A 20,340-nucleotide genomic window follows, 5' to 3' on the forward strand; every position below is an offset into this window, starting at 1 on the left:
TAAAATATTCTCACAAGACAGGATTCAACTTTGGAAGCGATGTAAACTTATTTTAATGTATTCTTTCGTTTCCGAGAATGCGTGGTCTTGATCACACTATACCAATTACACAAAAATCTTTTGTCCCTTCGGATAATTTCACAATAACTGTCGTAATCGGCTCTCAAAAGCCTCATCGCCTATCCGTGCAACCTATTGGAGCCCAAGGCCCGGATTCACGTAGAATGGCGTATCTTTGTGCGGGCGTATCGTATCCTATTTACGTTACGCCTCCGAAACTTTTACAGGCATGTGTATTCTCAAACGAAAGTTGCGGCGGCGTAGCGTAAATAGGCCGGCGTAAGCCCGCCTAATTCAAATGTGGTAGATTATGGGCGTGTGTTATGTAAATTTTATGTGACCCCACGTAAATGACTCTTTTTACGAACAGGGCATGTGCCGTCCGTGAAAGTATCCCAGTGCGCATGCTCCAAATTAACCCGCAAGAAGCCAATGCTTTCGACGTGAACGTAAATGACGCCCAGCCATATTCGCGAACGACTTACGCAAACGACGTAAAATTTTCTAAATTCGACGCGGGAACGACGTCCATACTTAACATTGGTACGCCGCATCTACGCCTCATATAGCAGGGGTAACTTTACGCTGGGAAAAGCCTAACGTAAACTGCGTATCTGTACTGCGTCGGCCGGGCGTACGTTTGTGAATTCGCATATCGAGCTGATTTACATATTTCTAGGCGTAAATCAGCGTACACGCCCCTAGCGGCCAGCGTAAATATGCAGTTAAGATACGACGGCGTAAGAGACTTACGCCGGTCGGATCTAATACAAATCTATGCGTAACTGATTCTAAGAATCAGGCGCATAGATACCACGGCTCGGACTCAGAGTTACGACGGCATATCTGGAGATACGCCGGCGTAACTCGTTTGAGAATCCGGGCCCAAGTGTTTTTTGTTTTTTTTCTCAAAATTTTCTGTGTTTTTTTCATTTGTTTAGCAAAAAATAATAAACCCAGTGATGGTTAAATACTACCAAAAGAAAGCTTTGTCTCCAAAAAATAATAAAAATATCATACGGGTACAGTGTTGCATGACCGCACAATTTTAATTCAAAGTGTGGCAGCGCTAAAAGCTCTTTCTGACAGTAGTATCTCTCTCTATATTCTTTGCTGCCAATCTTAAAGCGGTTGTAAACCCGCGATTTATTTTTTATTTTTTTCACCTGAAAGGCAAAAGCCATAATGAGCTAGTATGCACCGCATATTAGCTCATTATGAAATACTTACCTCGGAATGAGGTGAGAGGAACTTACCTGGTCCACACCGAGCGAGATGTCATCTTGACCCGTCTTCCGGGTATCGCCGCTCCAGCGCTGTGATTGGCTGGATCGGTGATGACGTCACTCCCGCGCATGCGCGCGGGGGACTTCAATTCAGCAAGGTCCGACGGCTGCCGGTCCTTTAGCCGAGGATCCCCGCTGCGCATGCGCCGCTGCAATCAGCGGCGCATTGCGGGGGGAATATCTCCTAAACCGTACAGGTTTAGGAGATATTCTTTATACCTACAGGTAAGCCTTATTATAGGCTTACCTGTAGGTAAAAGTAAAAAATGTGAGTTTACAACCACTTTAACAAGAGTGTCACTGTATTGTTGAAGGACTACCTTGTTTTCTTCTTAAATTTTGCATCGTGAGTATCTATCTGTAATGTGCCATTTTGCCCTTCCGGTGGTAGCAGTAGTCAGACAGAAGTGGGATTTTTGTTGGGGATATCTTGCCAATAAAGTCTCCTTGAGATACAAGAAGATGCCATGTAATTGGTCTTGGCAGCAAACCTTTCAGTACTAAATTATCGAATTTTAGGAGAATTTAAAGGGATGATAAAGCTTATTTTTTTTAAATTAAAATGAAAAATATGTAATACTTGCCTTGTCCATGGAATGATTTTGCACCGAGTAGTCTCTTACCTCCTCTACTGGAGTCCCGCGCTGGTGCGCTACACTCTTTTTTTTTTTTGGGTGCCCCCTCAGCAAGTTGTGTACTAAAGGTGCAGGTGTGCACCTGAGCCAGGCTGTGTGCATCCATGGACTCACACAGTGCCTGGTAAGCCACGCCCCCGCTCCCTCATCACAAGAGTTTGACAGCAGCAGAAGCTTAAGGGCTCCATGTGCTCTGAGTCTCCTGTGAATCTAGGAAGGTCTTAGGGGTGATGCAGCTGGGACAGAGCTGGATCAGTGAGAGGAGCCGGGTAAGTGTTTGGGGGGGGGGGGGGGCAGTTATTGGGACGCCTTTTACCGTAATGCAGGGGGTACATTAAGGTAAAACTGCTTAGTTTAGAACCACTTTAACATCAAAAGCTGACTTCCTCCTAAACATTAATGTCTGCCTATTCTCTTTGTTTGAAGTCCTGTCTGCAAGAATTACGTCGGCAGTTTCCTGGCAGCCACAGAGTGAAGAAACTAACTGGCATGAGATTTGAAGCCATGGAAAGGTAAAATAATTGATGCCATATATGTTCAAATGTTTTCTGCTAGTATTGTGATGTGTCTTCTCAATATACTTCAATCAGTGCAACAATGGAGTTAATTCACTTGGATGCTGTTGAAATCTGCGGTCTGATAATTTATACCATAAATATTTCTTTCATAACGTTTCTAATATAGATTTTAATACTAAACTAGCTTTACAGTGCAATATGAAATAGAAATAACTGCTGTCAGTGTAGGATCTCTTCATTAAATCTAGGTTGTAACAGAATTCATGAATAATTTTTAACATTCAATAGTAAATGCCATTATGGTTCCAGGAGTGTAAAAATAATGTATTTGGCCCTTAACAGAAAACGAAAATAGTTTTTACTGACTTTTCTGCAGTTTTATAAATGAAAACAAATCTCAGATTTTCTCCATAAACCGCATTCTTTTTGTCTACTCCCTCCCTCTCGTGTTGTGGTTGTGTCACAATGGATCATTGCCCAAAAAATAACAATGTTCTGATCCCCACATCAACTTTTTTCAATTCTTTTAGATCAGGTTCACAGTGGTATGACACGCCTGGCCTCCAAAAGATCATAGAGACGTCCGCGGACCATCTGGCCCGCTGGATTCTCTATGGTAAACTTCCGGCATTGACCGATTCCTTCTCCCTCTCTCCGTACGGGGGGGGGGGGGGCATAACTCTTCCCTCCTCTGCAGTATGGGTAGTCATGGTCATGAGTACCCCTAGCATGACAAAACCTCACCTTACAGAGGATTGGTTGCAAAGATTTTGAACAAAGCAAGGTATCACAAACAGTCTGCCATAGTCATGAAGCAACTCAAAAATCAGTCAACCTGAATTCATAAAGTCTATCATAAGGTTCAACCCCATAAATGTATCCCCAATGTAATAATGTTTTCATCAGTGCTCGTCCGTTTTTTCCACTACCCATGCAAAAACGGATGAAAAACTGACCATTTGTCAATTTTTACATCCACTACCCATGCAAAAACGGATGAAAAACTGACCATTTCTCAATTTTTATATCTACTACCCATGCAAAAACGGATGAAAAACTGACCATTTGTCAATTTTTACATCCACTACCCATGCAAAAACGAATGAAAAACTGACCATTTCTCAATTTTTATATCCACTACCCATGCAAAAACGGATGAAAAACTGACCATTTGTCAATTTTTACATCTGTTTTTCGTCCTATCCATTTTTTTTTTTAGCGGAAGAAAAATTGAGCTTTAGGCCCCTTTCACACGTGCGGACCGCATGTCCGCTTTTTCTTCCATCCGTTTGCGGATTAAAAAGGGACATGTATTGGTCCCAATGAGATTGCGGGTGTCAGTGGATAAACATCCGCTGACACCCGTAATCGTCCGCCTCCACAAAAATCTGATTTTGCAGACGGAAGAAAACATTATTTTTTCTTCCGTCTGCAGAGCGGATCGAACGAACACAGACATACGGTCCATGTTCATCCGATCCCCCCATAGGGGAGAGCGGAGAAAAGACAGGGCGGTCCTGGCACAGTGTGCGGGGACCGCCCTGTCATCCGCCGGCTCAGCGGGATCTAGGGAGCGATCCCCGCTGAGCTTACGGAGCACACGGCGGTGGATCATTACTGATCCGCCCTGTGTGAAAGGGGCCTTGGGGTCCTTTCACACATACAGACCGTTAAATTCTTCGGTTCAGTTCATCCGTTTTTCATCAGTTCAGTTCAGGCCCTTTCACACGTATGGACAGTATGTCTGTATTTTATCCATCCGTTTTTGGATGAAATACGGACATGCATGTATCCCTATGGGATAGCGGGTGTCAGCAGATGAACATCCGCTGACACCTGATGTCATCGGTCCTCGCTATGGTCCGATTCTGCAGACGGAGGAAAATCCTATTTTTCCATCCATCTGCGCAGCGGATTGGGTGAACATGGACAGAAGGTCCGTGTTCATCCGGTCCCCCATAGGGGAAAGTGGAGATCTGACAGGGCGGTCCCTGCACAGTGTGCGGGGACCGCCCTGTCATCTGCTGGCTCAGCGGGGATCAACGGAGCGATCCCCACTGAGCAAGCGGATAAGAACGGTACAGATCCTCACGGGATCCGTTTGTGGTAAAGGGCCCTTCATCAGTTTTTTCTTCAGTTTTCTTTTTTTTTACATCCACTACCAATGCAAAAACTGATAAAAAACTGACCATTTGTCAGTTAACATCCATTTTCCGTCTGATCCATTCTTTTGACGGATAAAATCTAGAGCTTTCATCCGTTAAAAAAATAAATAAAAAATATGTTGACGGAAGCGGATGAAAATCCGTTGTCATCCGTTTTTCCATAGGAATGCATTGATGTCCGTTTTTCATCCAACAATGGAAGGATGAAAAACAGACGAACGGTCCATATGTGTGAAAGAGGCCTTAACCACTTAAGGACCGCCTCCTGCACATTTACGTCGGCAGAATGGCACGGCTGGGCACAAGCACGTACAGGTACGTCCTCTTTAAGTGCCCAGCCGTGGGTCGCGGTCCGAAGGTCCGTGACCGTGGGACCCGCGGACCCGATCGCCGCTGGAGTCCTGCGATCGGTCCACGGAGCTGAAGAACGGGGAGAGCTGTGTGTAAACACAGCTTCCCCGTTCCCCACTGTGGCGCTGTCATCGATCGTGTGTTCCCTTTTATAGGGAAACACAATCGATGACGTCACACCTACAGCCACACCCCCCTACAGTTAGAAACACAAATGAGGTCACGCATAACCCCTTCAGCGCCCCCTTGTGGTTAATTTCCAAACTGCAATTGTCATTTTCACACTAAACAATGCATTGTGAAAATGACAATGGTCCCAAAAATGTGTCAAAATTGTCCGAAGTGTCCGCCATAATGTCGCAGTCACAAAAAAAATCGCTGATCGCCGCCATTAGTAGTAAAAAAAAAAAAAAAAAATTTTATAAAAATGCAATAAAACTATCCCCTGTTTTGTAAACGCTATAAATTTTGCGCAAACCAATCGATAAACAATTATTGCGATTTTTTTTTTTTACCAAAAATAGGTAGAAGAATACATATCAGCCTAAACTGAGGAAAAAAAAAATTGCATTTTTTTTCAAAATTGTCGCTCTATTTTTGTTTATAGCACAAAAAATAAAAACCGCAGAGGTGATCAAATGCCACCAAAAGAAAGCTCTATTTGTGGGAAAAAAAGGACACCAATTCTGTTTGGGAGCCACGTCGCACGACCGCGCAATTGTCAGTTAAAGCGACGCAGTGCCGAATCGCAAAAACTGGCTGGGTCCTTTAGCTGCCCAAAGGCCTGGGTCTTAAAGGATCACTAAAGGAATTTTTTTTTTAGCTAAATAGCTTCCTTTACCTTACTGCAGTCCTGGTTTCATGTCCTTATTGTTCGTTCTTGCTTTGAAGTTGCTGTAATTCTGCTGTGATCTCCACACTTCCTGGTTGTCTGTTTCCTTATAACCATGGTACTGGGAGCTTTTCACGGTGGTCTAAGCTGTCATTACTGTGTGTCTAAAACTTAACAGAACCAATCAGATTCATTTTAAAAACAAAACACTGCCCTGGATTTGTTTGTTTTTGTTCTGTGTGTCTCTCTAGTTCACAGGAACATGAAACCAGTTTAAAAGTGAAACTAACCTGCATGCACATTATAGGATTGATTTTTATCTATTTGTAATCATTGTTAAAAGGAATCAGTTAACTTTTATGTCTCTATACCCTGTAAACGATGTAGAAATTGTTTTTACTTTAGTGACCCTTTAAGTGGTTAATCGGTTTAAAAAAAATGAATGACGACGATTGCAGATGTAAACTGATGTAAATGGATGATTGTCAGTTTTTCCATAGAGATGCATTGATGTCCGTTTTTCATCCGTCAACAGATGGATGAAAAACGGGACACACAGACAGCATGTGTGAAAGGGGCTTTAATACTTAAAGGGGTGGTTCACCCTAAAAACTACTTTTTTTTATTACACTGGCCCCCCACATTACAATACGATTAAGGATATTATTATTTTTTTGAAGCTGTACATACCTTTGTACAGCATATTCACCCGTTGCGAGTCCCGCGGGAGTGGGCGTTCCTCACATGTCTGTGATTGACATTTTGACCAAAAACGAGCTCCCCCCCGTCCCGTAAGCCGCGTCACGATTGGCGAAAGGAGCCGAACGGCGATGCGCATGCGCAGTATAGCGCCGACTCGCCGTTCGGCTCCTTTCGCCAACCGTGACGCGGCTTGCGCGACGGGGGGAGCTCGTTTTTGGTCAAAATGTCAATCACAGACATGTGAGGAACGGCCACTCCCGCGGGACTCGCAACGGGTGAATATGCTGTACAAAGGTATGTACAGCTTCAAAAAAATAATAATAGCCTTAATCGTATTGTAATGTGGGGGGCCAGTGTAATAAAAAAAGTAGTTTTTAGGGTGAACCACCCCTTTAAGCAAAGCTATTTCTTCGCCCTTCATGGACAAAGTACAGTTTTACTTTAAGAAAAGCAATTGGGTGAGTCACCTCCTAAAGAGCATGATTCAAAATATCATTTTTGGTTAGATGTAACATTTTATTTGCCTTTTTAATGCAGACTCGTTGGGTTTGTTTAGTTGTGTGTAGGTTTTCTGGAAGTAATTTTCCATAAGCGGTTTTCACTTTCTTCCTTGGAACAGGTATGATGATGCTCTCCAGATATATGACAGGATATTACAAGAAGATCCAACTAACACAGTAAGTCAAATAGTGCGTCTGTAATAGGTAATTTGAGAGAAGCCGTCTGAGAGCACAACTCTTGGCTAACAAAATATTGCTTCAAATCATTCTCGCTCCCCCACAGGGAAATGTATTTCTTTTAATTATTTTCTTTATTAACTTGGACATTATGTTTTCCTTGCACTCTAAATACCACGAAAGGACACAAATTAATATTGTAACAACTTTATTTCTCGAATGTTAGAGTTCGGCACTTGAGAACGATTTGCGAAGGGTGAAATTCTTATGTGTCCCATGCTGTCAGTGCTTCATTTTATAAAGGACTTTGGAAGTGAAGTTTGTTTGGAGCTCATGTCACTGTAATGTTCTCATTTGCAAGGATTAGACTTAATTAAAATGCATTTTCATGTTATTACGTAGCTGTTTTATTGCTGGCTTTTCACCTTTTAAGCTGTAGAGATGTTACATTTAAAGTGTCTCTAAGCCCAAGTGTGGCAGCGATTACGTGCAGCGATTTGTAAGTGTTGCTGTTTGGAGAGATGTCGTTGTAAATGGACTGGGGTCGTGTCAGACTGCTGTAGACAGACTGATATTCTCGCAGAGCAGCAGCAGCCTCTATCTTTAGCCTGCTGGGGATAACTAACTTTTGGGTTTGTGCTGGAATACCATTGAATAACAAAAAGAGGACGTTTATTAACCACTTAACGCCCGCCGCACGCCTATTTACGTCCACAGAATGGAACGTACAGGCAGATGGGCGTATATATACGTCCCCGCCTTCTAGCGGGTCGGGGGTCCGATCGGGACCCCCTCCGCTGCGTGCGGCGGGCAGATTCCCGGGACGACGGCGCGGCTATTCGTTTATAGCCGCCCCGTCACGATCGCTCCCCAGGGCTGAAGAACGGGGAGAGCCGTATGTAAACACGGCTTCCCCGTGCTTCACTGTGGCGGCGCATCGATCAAGTGATCCCCTTTATAGGGAGACACGATCGATGACGTCAGTCCTACAGCCACACCCCCCCTACAGTTGTAAACACACACTAGGTGAACCCTAACTCCTACAGCGCCCCCTTGTGGTTAACTCCCAAACTGCAACTGTCATTTTCACAGTAAACAATGCAATTTAAATGCATTTTTTGCTGTGAAAATGACAATGGTCCCAAAAATGTGTCAAAATTGTCCGAAGTGTCCGCCATAATGTCGCAGTCACGAAAAAAATCGCTGATCGCCGCCAATAGTAGTAAAAAAAAAATAATTAATAAAAATGCAAAAAAACTATCCCCTATTTTGTAAACGCTATAAATTTTGCGCAAACCAATCGATAAACGCTTATTGAGATTTTTTACCAAAAATAGGTAGAATACGTATCGGCCTAAACTGAGGACATTTTTTTTTTAATATATGTTTTTGGGGGATATTTATTATAGCAAAAAGTAAAAAATATTGCATTTTTTTTCAAAATTGTCGCTCTATTTTTGTTTATAGCGCAAAAAATAAAAACTGCAGAGGTGATCAAATACCGCCAATTTTGTTTGGGAGCCACGTCGCACGACCGTGCAATTGTCTGTTAAAGCGACGCAGTGCCGAATCGCAAAACCTGGCCTGGGCATTTAGCAACAAAATGGTCCGGGGCTTAAGTGGTTAATGACTTATTTACAACCAGCAGGTAGAACTCTGATTTCTATTACACACATTTCACTAATCTTAACTGCTTTTAAGAAAAGCACGTTTATGGTCCTCAATAGCTCAAGCTTACATTAAATCAGGGTTTGACAAATTTGCTTGGAATCTAGGAGCCAGCTAAAAAAGTTAGGAGCCAGAAAACGCGCCCCGTCCCGACAAGCTTGCGCGCAGAAGCGAACACATACGTGAGCAGCGCCCGCATATGTAAACGGTGTTCAAACCACACCAATGTGAGGTATCGCCGCGATTGGTAGAGCGAGAGCAATAATTCTAGCTCTAGACCTCCTCTGTAACTCAAAACATGCAACCTGTAGATTTTTTTTAAATGTCGCCTATGAAGATTTTAAAGGGTAAAAGTTTGTCGGCATTCCACGAGCGGACGCAATTTTGAAGAGTGACATGTTGGGTATGAATTTACTCGGCGTAACATTATCTTTCATAATATTAAAAAAAGTGGCGATAACGTTACTGTTGTCTTATTTTTTAATTAAAAAAAGTGTAATTTTTTCCCCAAAAAGTGCGCTTGTAAGACCGCTGCGCAAATACGGCGTGACAGAAAGTATTGCATTGATCGCCATTTTATTCTCTAGGGTGTTAGAATAAAAAATATATATAGTGTTCTAATTAGAGGGAAGAAGATGGCAGTGAAAAATAGTGAAAAATTACATTAGAATTGCTGTTTAACTTGTAATGCTTAACTTGTAATACCAACGGCCACCGCCAGCTCACACATCTGGTGGTAATAACTTGTAATACCAACGGCTCACCACTGACACTGGCAGTGAAGGGGTTAACCACTAGGTGGTGCTGTAGGGATTAAGTGTTCCCTGCATTGTGTTTAACTGTAGGGGGGATGGGCTCTCTGACCACATGATCAGTGGTCAGAGAGTGTCTCACTAGGCAGAGCAAGGAGATGGTTGTTTACACAAGCATCTTCCCACTCTATACCTCCGTGAGACGATCGCGGTTATCCCCACGGCGATCGAGTCCGCGGGACCCGCGGTCAGGCTCACAGGGAAGGCGGCATGGTTGCAAAAGCAGCAGGGCGGTCGCGACCACACGGCAGGCATTTAAAGGGCCACGTACAGGAACGTGATAATGTCTGTCTGTGCCATTTTGCCGACGTGTATATATGCTGTGGGCGGTCCTTAAGCGGTTAAGCAAACTCTGGTTTTGAAAGGAACAAAAAAAAATTCTGTTCAGATTTGTATTTCAAACACAAAAAAGCACCTACTCCAAACCCTCATTTTTTATTTTTTTTGCTGTGATCTTACTTTTTGTTAGAAAGTGGCTACATGTCTTCTCCATGGTTCCACTGCATGAAAGAGTGTAGCCACCCTCCTTTGCTCACTCCTGAGATGGACTAGGAACTTTGCAATGTGTAGTGTACATACAACACTGCACAAGACCACAACCAACGGGCGTTGCTTGTTCCAATATAATGAAAATGTGCGTAGGTGAGGTTGGGAGAACATTGTAAGAGGCAGATAAACTATTTCATGGAAAATAGATCACAGGCCCATACAGTAGTGGATGTGTATTGATTATTTTTTGGCAAAGAAGGATATAGTTTACTGTCACTATAACATGCTTACTCATAAGGCCACCTTGTAAACAATCAAGTTGGTTCTAAGATTCTACAGTATAATATTTTATACCAATAAACATTTGGGCACTCTCCTTGTCAACATGCATTTTCTCTTGTGTATTTCTTACACTGAACTTCTGCTATGATCACTAACATCTGGTCAAAACCCAGAAAAGTCACCACATGACTTCAGCATGCCCAATCATGCTGAGGTGTGGAGCAGCCAATCCTGGGAGAGCTGAAGAGCAAAGGAGGGGGGATGGGAAGTACACAGAATACCTCTCAGGCTCTTGCATAAGATGAGGAAATCTGTCTGTCACAGCAAGGGGGAAGAACAGACTCCTATTTCTCTGTGTGTCCCTGAAAAAAGATAAGAAGATTGCTCAGAGCTGGAATAACTTTTCGTGGCAAGACTGGGCACAGATGACATGAAATCCTATACTGTACAATGTGCAAGCCTTAATTAATAAATATTTTTTTTTTCATCTTTACATCCACTTTAATTTGTTCATATTATTCAGTACAGTTATTATGAAGTCATAGACCATCAATTTAGCTTTAAAGGCTTCCTGTACTAACTTTCATCCATTTTACCTTCATACTTCAACAGGCAATAAATTACAGTCCTGTTTGGAATGATCCACTTACACACCCGATAGTTTGTTTAGATTAATAAGCATTAGCAGCAAATGAGACCGCAAACGTGATTTTCAAGAAAAAAAAGACTAATTATTTCTTTAGCTTAACATATTTCCTTCTTGTTAACTTAGATTGACATATATAAGTTTGAAGGGAAATATATGTTTTGGCTAGTTTGGGAATGAAGAGATTGTTTCTTGCTATGCCACTGTGTTGTCCCATCGCAAGTGCAAGACAGTGTGCTGAATATTCATCAACCGTTCCATAGGGGATACTGGCAACGACGGAACTTGTAAATACATAGTAATTATGCTCTTTGGCAGCAATTTAGCCATTTCAAATTAGAAATCACACTAATGTCAACACTAGCTGTATTATTTTTCCATACAAACCAGCCTCACATTTCCCTCCTTTTTCTCTTTTTTTTTTTTTTGCATAAATGCTTAATATAATTTTATATTACTCACGACTCAGTTTGAAGATGAACTTTCGATAAAGTATGTGTTCCCAAAATCTTTTTTTTTTTTCAGCCCATTTGGCGTTGTACTGCGTGACGTTTTCCTAAAGCGTTTGTAATTTTATTTTTTATTTTTTTATCTTTTAAAATTGCAAACTTGTTATACTTGCTTGTAATGATGCGCTCAGGTGAGTTCGGATCATACCGGCCAGAGAGCAGTCACTGTAGAAGGGGCTTATTAAGTCATGTAAATGCTTATTAAGGGATGCAGACACTAAAGCTTTTCTAATTAACCACTTGCTTACTGGGCACATAAACCCCCTTCGTTCCCAGGCGAAATTTCAGCTTCCGGCACTGCGTCGCTTTAACTGACAATTGCGCGGTCGTGCGACGTGGCTCCCAAACAAAATTGACGTCCTTTTTTCCCCACAAATAGAGCTTTATTTTGGTGGTATTTGATCACCTCTGCGGTTTTTATTTTTTGCGCTATAAACAAAAAAGAGCGACAATTTAAAAAAAATATATATATTTTTTACTTGTTGCTATAATAAATATCCCAATTTAAAAAAAAGTTAAGGCCGATACGTATTTTTCGACGTATTTTTGTAAAAAAAAAAAGAAAACGCAATAAGCGACTGGTTTGCGCAAAAGTTATAGCGCCTACAAAATAGGGGACAGAATTATGATTTTTTAAAAAAAAATTTTACTAGTAATGGCGGCGATCTGCGATTTTTATTGGGACTGCGATATTGCGACGGACGTATCGGACACTTTTGACACAAATTTGGGACCATTCACATTTATACAGCGAACAGTGCTATAAAAATGCACTAATTACTGTATAAATGTGACTGGCAGTGAAGGGGTTAACACTAGGGGGTGAGGAAGGGGTTAAGTGTGTATCCTGGGTGTGTGCTAACTGTGTGGGGGGAGGGGGGTGACTGGGGGAGGTGACCGATGCTGTGACCGATGCTGTGACACAGATCGGTCTCCTCTCCTCTGACAGCACGTGGAGCTCTGTGTTTACACACAGAGCTCCACGACCTGCTGTGTAACCGACGATCGCGTGTACCCGGCGGACATCGCGGCCGCCAGGTACACGCATCGGCTTCCCAGCGATGTGCCGGGACAGTGTTTACCCACTGTGCGCCCCCCAGAGGCGCGCGCGGGTAATGCACTTTAAATGACGTCCAAAGACGTCCAGTTGGCACCTGAGAGCCACGCTGTTGATGTCTTTTGTCAATAGCGCGGGTCTCAAGTGGTTAAGGGATGCAGACACTAAAGCTTTTCTAATTAAAACACTTAAAGGGGTTGTAAAGGTTCTTTTTGTATTTTCTAAATAGGTTCCTTTAAGCTCGTGCATTGTTGGTTCACTTACCTTTTCCTTCGATTTCCCTTCTAAATTATTTTTTTCTTTGTTTTCTTCTGAATTTCTCACTTCCGGTTTCTCCTCAGTAAGCTGTTATGGCTGACTAACCACCACGCTCGGATGATGGTGTCAAGTTTACTGAGGAGAAACAGGAAGTGAGAAATTCAGACAAAGAAAAAAAACATTTAGAAGGGAAATCGAAGGAAAAGGTAAGTGAACCAACAATGCACTAGCTTAAAGGAACCTATCTATATATATATATATATATATATATATATATATATATATATATATATATAAAACTCAACGTGTGTGTGTGTGTGTATGTATGTATGTTCCAGCATCACGTCCAAACGGCTAAAGATATTAACAGGAAACTTGGCACACATGTTACTTATATGTCAGCAACAAACATAGGATAGGTGGTTTAACCCTTACCCACCCCCATTTGCCATGGTCGGGGTTTTCCTTTAAAGTCCCATTCAACTCTATGGGAAATACATGTTAATTCATAACTTCCAAACGGCTGTAGATATTTCGATAACACTTGGTCACATGTTACTTATATGTCCACTTAAACTTTAGGATAGTTAATTTATCCCTTAACTACCCCCATTTGTGAGGGTCAGGGTTTTTGTTTAAAGTCCCATGCAAATCAATGGGAAATGTATGTTCCCACATAACTTCTGTACGCCTGGAGATATTTCAATAATACCTGGTACACATATTACTTATATGCCAAATAAAAATATATGACAGTTTAATTAACCCTTACCTACACCCTTATATAAAAGATGGGTATATTTATATTACTATGATTTTCCTCCCCAAAAGGTTAAGATGGGAAGACCGGGCAACGCCGGGTATTCAGCTAGTTTCGAAAATAAAAACGAACCTTTACAACCCCTTTAAAGTGCACCAAGTGATTATAATGTACACATACCCTCCCGTTCAGGAATCGGTATGAAAGGACAGATGGGAACAAACTGCTTTCTTAGAAAATGTAGGAATATGATACAAAGTTTGTTACAAATCCTTGCAGTGTACATATTTTACCCAGTGGGGATTGCTTTTTTCCAACAAAAGGGGAATTACACTTTAACCACTTCCATACCACAGAACATCATATGACATCCTGAGCTTTCAGTGGGGATATCTGAATGATGCCTGCAGTTACAGCCATCATTCAGATACTTTTTTCAGCTGACGAATCCCTGCACCGTAAGAACAAACATAGCGGCTGTTCAGCCACTTGATCATTTTTACAGGGGTCTGACTCTGAGGCCCGGGCGTGATATTATGATGTCATATACTGGCCGGTGGAAGTAAACAAGGCCGGAGACTCGGCTGGAAAGCCTGAGATTGTTTTTTTTTTTTGGTCTCAGCCTTTCCAGCCAGAAGGAGAGATGTGGGGGTCTTCTTGACCCCACATCTCTCCATATAGATGACTTGTCATGCCCTATTCCTTTTACAAGGGATGTTTCCATTCCTTGTAATAGAAATAAAAGTGATCAATTATTTTTTTAAAGGCAACGTGTAAAAAAAATTAAGTAAAATGAGCAATAATAAAAAATAAATGTAAAATGCCCCTGTCACTGCATGCTCACACACAGAAGTATACACATACGTAGGTCACGTCCGCGTATGTAAACAACGCTCAAACTACACATGTGAGCTATCGCCACGAACGTTAGAGTGAAAGCAATAATTCTAGCACTAGACCTCCTCTGAAACTGGTAACCTGTAAAAAATAAAATAAAATTCAAATGTTGCCTATGGACATTTTTTAGTACCAAAGTTTGGCGCCATTCCACAAGTGTGCACAATTTGTAAGCATGAGATGCTGGGTATTTATTTACTCAGCGTAACATTATCTGTCACATTCTATAAAAAAAATTGGGTAACTTTACTGTTTTTTTTTTAAATTCATGAAAATATTGTTTTTTAAAAAAAATCACGCTTCAAAAATGACTGCACAAATACCGCGTGACATAAAAAGTTGCAATGACTAATTTTCTAGCAAAAAAATTATGAATTTTACATGTAGGAGAGAAGTGCTGGAATTCGCACATTATGGAAGTGGTTAAGGCATGATAGTTGATACTTTGAAATACATGGTCAACTACTGCAACTTCCTGATGGTGTCTGTTACCCTAAAAAATAAAAATATATCCTGTTCCCTTAAAGCATATGTTATACAGCACAGTGCTTGTGCTGTGTAACTATCCCCCTGTATCACCTGAAATACCTGGCTATACCATCCCCTCTGTAAACTGACCACAGTATATCATGGCTGCTGAGCTTTGACACTGTGGTCAGTTTACGTGCCTATGTCATCCGCAGCCCTGCTCTCCTGTGTCCTCCTCGCCCCTCCCCTCCCTGCCTGGCAGCTCCATCCACTCCACGATCCTCCCCTCCTGGTGCAATCAGATCTAGAATATAAGCATGCCATCCCCTGTTATATAACGCAATGTGTTCCTGTGTCTGTGCTGTAAAAAAAAAAATATGCAGATTATACAGTATATCAGAGCGGCTCCCAGCGCCCACGTGACTCCTCGGATCTCTCTCCTCCACGGCAGTGTTCGGCCCTCCCTGCTATAGCTGTCAGCCAGGCAGAGGAGAGAATTAATCATGTGAGCGGCAGGAGCCTCTCTGATATATCCGTTATAATCAGCATTTTTTTCGTTTTATACAGCACAGGCACAGGGGCACATAGCATCCTATAGCAGAGAAGAAAGCACAATCATCATATAGTGGGTTAATAACCACTTTAAATTAGGGCTGCAACTAACGATTATTTTCATAATCGATTAGTTGGCCGATTATTGTTTCGATTAATCGGATAATAGCCTTAAAAAAATCTTTTATTGGGCCCAATTTGTTGTTGGGCAGATTACAAAACACAAATTGCCGCAAAAACACATTACATGCTTTTCTGCAGCTTCTCCATTGAAGTATATTGAACCAAAAAAAAGCTAAATAGCACCGTTTTGCGTTAAAAAGTCCTTGCCCTTTCCAAATACGCAGCAGCTAAAAAAAAAAAAATCATGGATGTGAACGTGTCCCATAGGAAACCATGTAAATGAACTGTAGTGTGTTTCTGCAGGCCGTGTTTCTGCAGGCCTGAGATGTTTAGTAACATAATGGGGTTAAAAAAAAAAAGCAAATAGTCACTACTGTAAGGGGTTAATTTTTTTTACTGTTGGACAGTGAAAGTAATATTTACAGTAGCGATTTGCTTTTTTGTAATATTTTTTTTTTTTTTTTTTTTTTTTTTTCCACTTCAGACTCAACCTCATATAGTGTGCATTATATGCTCATGTTCTGCGTACCAGCCCATTGCATCTCTATATTGGTTTTGCATCATAAGTGTCTCTTCTTTTGTGTGGAAGTTTGCTTTTTTCCTCCCTCTTCTTTTTCTTTTTTTCTTTTTTTTTTTTTTTTTTTTTTTTTTTTTTTTTTTTTTCCTTTAAATATAAGTATATATATGTTATTTATTTAATATCATTCCTCGTGCTTAAGAGGCGCAAAGTATTTGTGATTATAATTATCCCCCCCCTAATCCTTCCCCCCCATCCCCCCCTATCTCACCTTAAACAATCTCTTATATCTCTAGTTCTTTCTAATTTTCTTCTAATGCCTCTTTTAAGTATCTATCCTTAATTTTTCTGCGTAACTCCACGATTTCTTAAAAGTCCTCCATTTATTCCATTTCGTGATTTGTAAAATGTTATTGCCTTCTATAGCCTCTTTTAGTTCTTCCATTTTGTATGTTTCTTCAACCGCATCTATCCATTCCCAGATTAAGGGGCACTCCACCTCTTGCCACTTCCTTGGTATAAGTCTCTTAGCGGCGTTGAGTAGGTGCGGTACAAGCGATTTCCTATAGCTCTTTATACCTTCCTCCCCCCCATGGAATAGGATGACCCATGGGTCCATCTTTATCTTTTTCCCCGTGATCTCTTCCACACAGGTCAAAATTTGTTCCCAATACTTCTTGATCTTAGGGCATCCCCACCAGAGATGTGCCATATTTCCTGATGTTTTACATCCCCTCCAACACTCTCCTGTCTGTTCTTCATTATACTTTTTTATCTTATCCGGGGTCATGTACCATCCGGATATACATTTAAAGCACATCTCCGCAGTACGGCTATCTACCGCTGAGGAGTGTGTCAGAGCCAACATTTTATCTATTGTGCCCCTATCCCGCTGTGTTCCCAGTTCCCTTTCCCATTTTCTAATGAATGGGGGTATATTCTGCTCATCTATCTTCAATAGAATTCTGTATAACTTTGAGGTAGTTCCTTTAGATCTTTCCGTGGAACATATTTTTTCTAAGTCTGTTAACTGGTCTCCCGTTCTCAGTGGTCCTGGGAGATCCTGAACAAAATGTTTAAGCTGCTGATACCTCCATTCATTGATTTCCATTAAATTATTTTTAAATTTTAACTCTTGTAGTGTTATTATATGGCCGTCCTTCGTTATATCCCTTAGTTGTACAGTGTCCTGTTTAATCCAATTACCCCCCACTTGTGTTTTACCTGGTGCAAAATAATCATTATTTTTTAGTGCTATAAAAGGTGAATTATATTCCTTCTGAATTTTTTTATACACCTTGTCCCATATTTTAAGTGCATTTTTTGTTATTTCATGTGCGTTTTTATCTAGTGTCCTAAATTGGGGAGGATTCCAAATTATCTTGTCCAACCTCACCTGTGCTAATTCATTTTCTAATCTTACCCACCTTTTTTCTTTATTGGCTCTGGCCCACTCCACCGCGTCGTAGTATCCTTTAACATCCGGTACCGCTAAACCCCCCTTTTTTTTTGGTTGTTTTAGGGTCTGGAGTGATATCCTATGTTTCTTATTTTTCCATATGTAATTCATAATTAATTTTTTTAATACTGAGAATAGTGTTCTCGGGAGGGCTATGGGAATCATCTGAAATTTATATATGATTTTAGGTATAATAACCATTTTGCAATAATTGATTCGTCCTATCCATGATATTGCTCTATTTTCCACTCTTTTTGTTTCTGTCTTGATTTCATTTAATAGGGGGATGAAGTTTATTTTATACATTTTTTTAGTAGAATTTGCTAAGAATATCCCTAGGTATTTAAGTTCTTTGACCCAGGCGAAATGGTACTTCACTTTGAGGAGTTGCTCTTCCCATTTACTTATATTTATACTCATAATCTCCGTTTTGGTGAGGTTTATTTTGAAGTTCGCAATTTCCCCGTACTCTCTGCATAGGTTTAATAGGTTTGGTATTGATGTTTTGGGTTTATCTAAATAGAACAGGACGTCGTCTGCAAATGCAGAAAGTTTGTATTCCTCCTCTCCTATTTTAACCCCTTTTATTTCTTGGCAGTTCCGGATCCTGACCAATAGAGGCTCCAATGAGAGCACAAACAGGAGCGGCGACAGAGGACACCCCTGCCTTGTACCATTTTTCATTGAGAAAGTTTGGGATAAACTTCCGTTTATCTTTATTTTGGCTGTGGGTGACACATAAAGTGCTGCAATCCAATCTATCATTCTCTGTCCGAACCCCATGTCCTTCAGGGTAAGCAACATAAATCCCCAGTCTACTCTGTCGAACGCTTTTTCTGCATCGATCGACAGAAGTAGACCTGGGGACCCTACCGCCTTCATTCTCTGGAGTATCAAGAGTGTTTTTACTCCATTGTCTCTACCCTCTCTACCTTGGACAAAGCCCGTTTGGTCCGGGTGTACCAATTTTGTCATTTCCTGTCTTACTCTTCCGGCCAGTACCTTTGCGTACAGTTTTATATCAGTGTTTAAAAGAGATATCGGCCTGTACCCTGAGCAGCTTCCCGTGTCTTTACCTTCCTTTGGAATAACCGTGATGGTTGCCTCTGATTAGGGGTGTAACGGATCAAAAAACTCACGGATCGGATCGATCCTCGGATCAGGAGTCACGGATCGGATCAGCGCAAAAAAAAAAAAATGTGTGTGTGTGTAATATATATATATATATATATATATATATATATATATATATATATATATATATATATATATATATATATATATATATATATATATACATACATACATACATACATACATACATACATACATACATACATACATACATACATACATACATACATACATACATACATACATACATACATACACATACACATACACACACACACACACACACACACACACACACACACACACACACACACACATACATTTCACGGGTGGATTAAAGAGGAAGCAGGTGAGGCTGTTTGGGACTTGTTAAAAGTACAATCTTGATGTTTTTACAGATATATATATATATATATATATATATATATATATATATATATATATATATATATATACATATATATATATAATTATATATAGCTGTAAAAACATCAAGATTGTACTTTTAACAAGTCCCAAACAGCCTCACCTGCTTCCTCTTTAATCCACCCGTGAAATGTGCTCTCCCCCCCCCCCCCCCCTCCTCCTCTCACACTAGTGCTTCTCTGCTACTATTCCCTCTCCATGTCGGCTTGCCAGAGCCCAGTGCACAGCGTGACACGCCTCCCCGGGGAGGCGGGGAGGCGTGTCACGCTGGGCTCTGGCAAGCAGACTGGGTGGAGCAAGATCGCTCCGGAGCTAGGCCGAAGCCGGGGACTTTCCTAGGCCTAGGCTCCGGAGCGCTCCGCGGATCGCGGGGTGTGCCGATCCGAACGGGGTGGCCCGTTCGGATCACGGATCGGTGACGATCCGTTACACCCCTACCTCTGATGCTTCTTTACTTAATTTATACTCTCTTCCAAGGCCATTAAAATACTGGCATAGTTTTGGGAGGAGAATCTCCTTGTATTTTTTGTAATACATCACAGTGAAGCCGTCAGGGCCCGGGCTTTTACCGGCTTCTGTACTTGTTAATGCTAGTTTAATTTCATTTTCCGTAATGGGCCTATCCATCTCTTCTGCCTCCATTTGTCCAATTTTCGCTATTTCTGCTTCCTTTAAGAATGTAGCAATCTTATTTTCTTTTTCCCCTTTTTGCCAGTTCTTTTGTTCTACCGAGTATAATTTTTCATAGTATACTCTGAATGTTTCTGCAATATCTTTTGTTGTATGTGAGACCTCACCTTTTTCGTTTTTGATTTTATCTATATAATTCCTAGATTTCTTTTTTTGTACCATCCGAGCTAGATGTTTGCTTGTTTTATTCCCCCATCTGTATCTTTCCCTTGCTATCAAGTTAAATTCCCTTTTTATATCCTGATCTAAAAGTTCTTTAAGGTCATTTCGCTTATTTACTAGGTTTAGATATAGGTTTCGTTGTTTTCCCATTTTCTTATGTTTCTGTTCAAGATTAAAGATCTCCTCTATTAGTTTTTCCCTTTTA

At 41.1% G+C, this 20,340-nt stretch overlaps 1 protein-coding gene across 1 annotated transcript in view; it reads left to right on the forward strand.

Annotated features, from left to right (window-relative positions):
- The window catches only part of EMC2 (ER membrane protein complex subunit 2), a 127,690-nt gene that overhangs the window by 55,104 nt on the left and 52,246 nt on the right, over positions 1-20,340 (forward strand). The window contains exons 5-6 of the mRNA XM_040354853.1: positions 2,408-2,493; positions 7,169-7,226. Of these exons, the coding sequence (XP_040210787.1) occupies positions 2,408-2,493; positions 7,169-7,226 (144 nt within the window). The remainder of the gene's footprint in view (positions 1-2,407; positions 2,494-7,168; positions 7,227-20,340) is intronic.

Source organism: Rana temporaria, chromosome 5 (genome assembly GCF_905171775.1).
Source record: "Rana temporaria chromosome 5, aRanTem1.1, whole genome shotgun sequence".
NCBI lineage: Eukaryota > Metazoa > Chordata > Amphibia > Anura > Ranidae > Rana > Rana temporaria.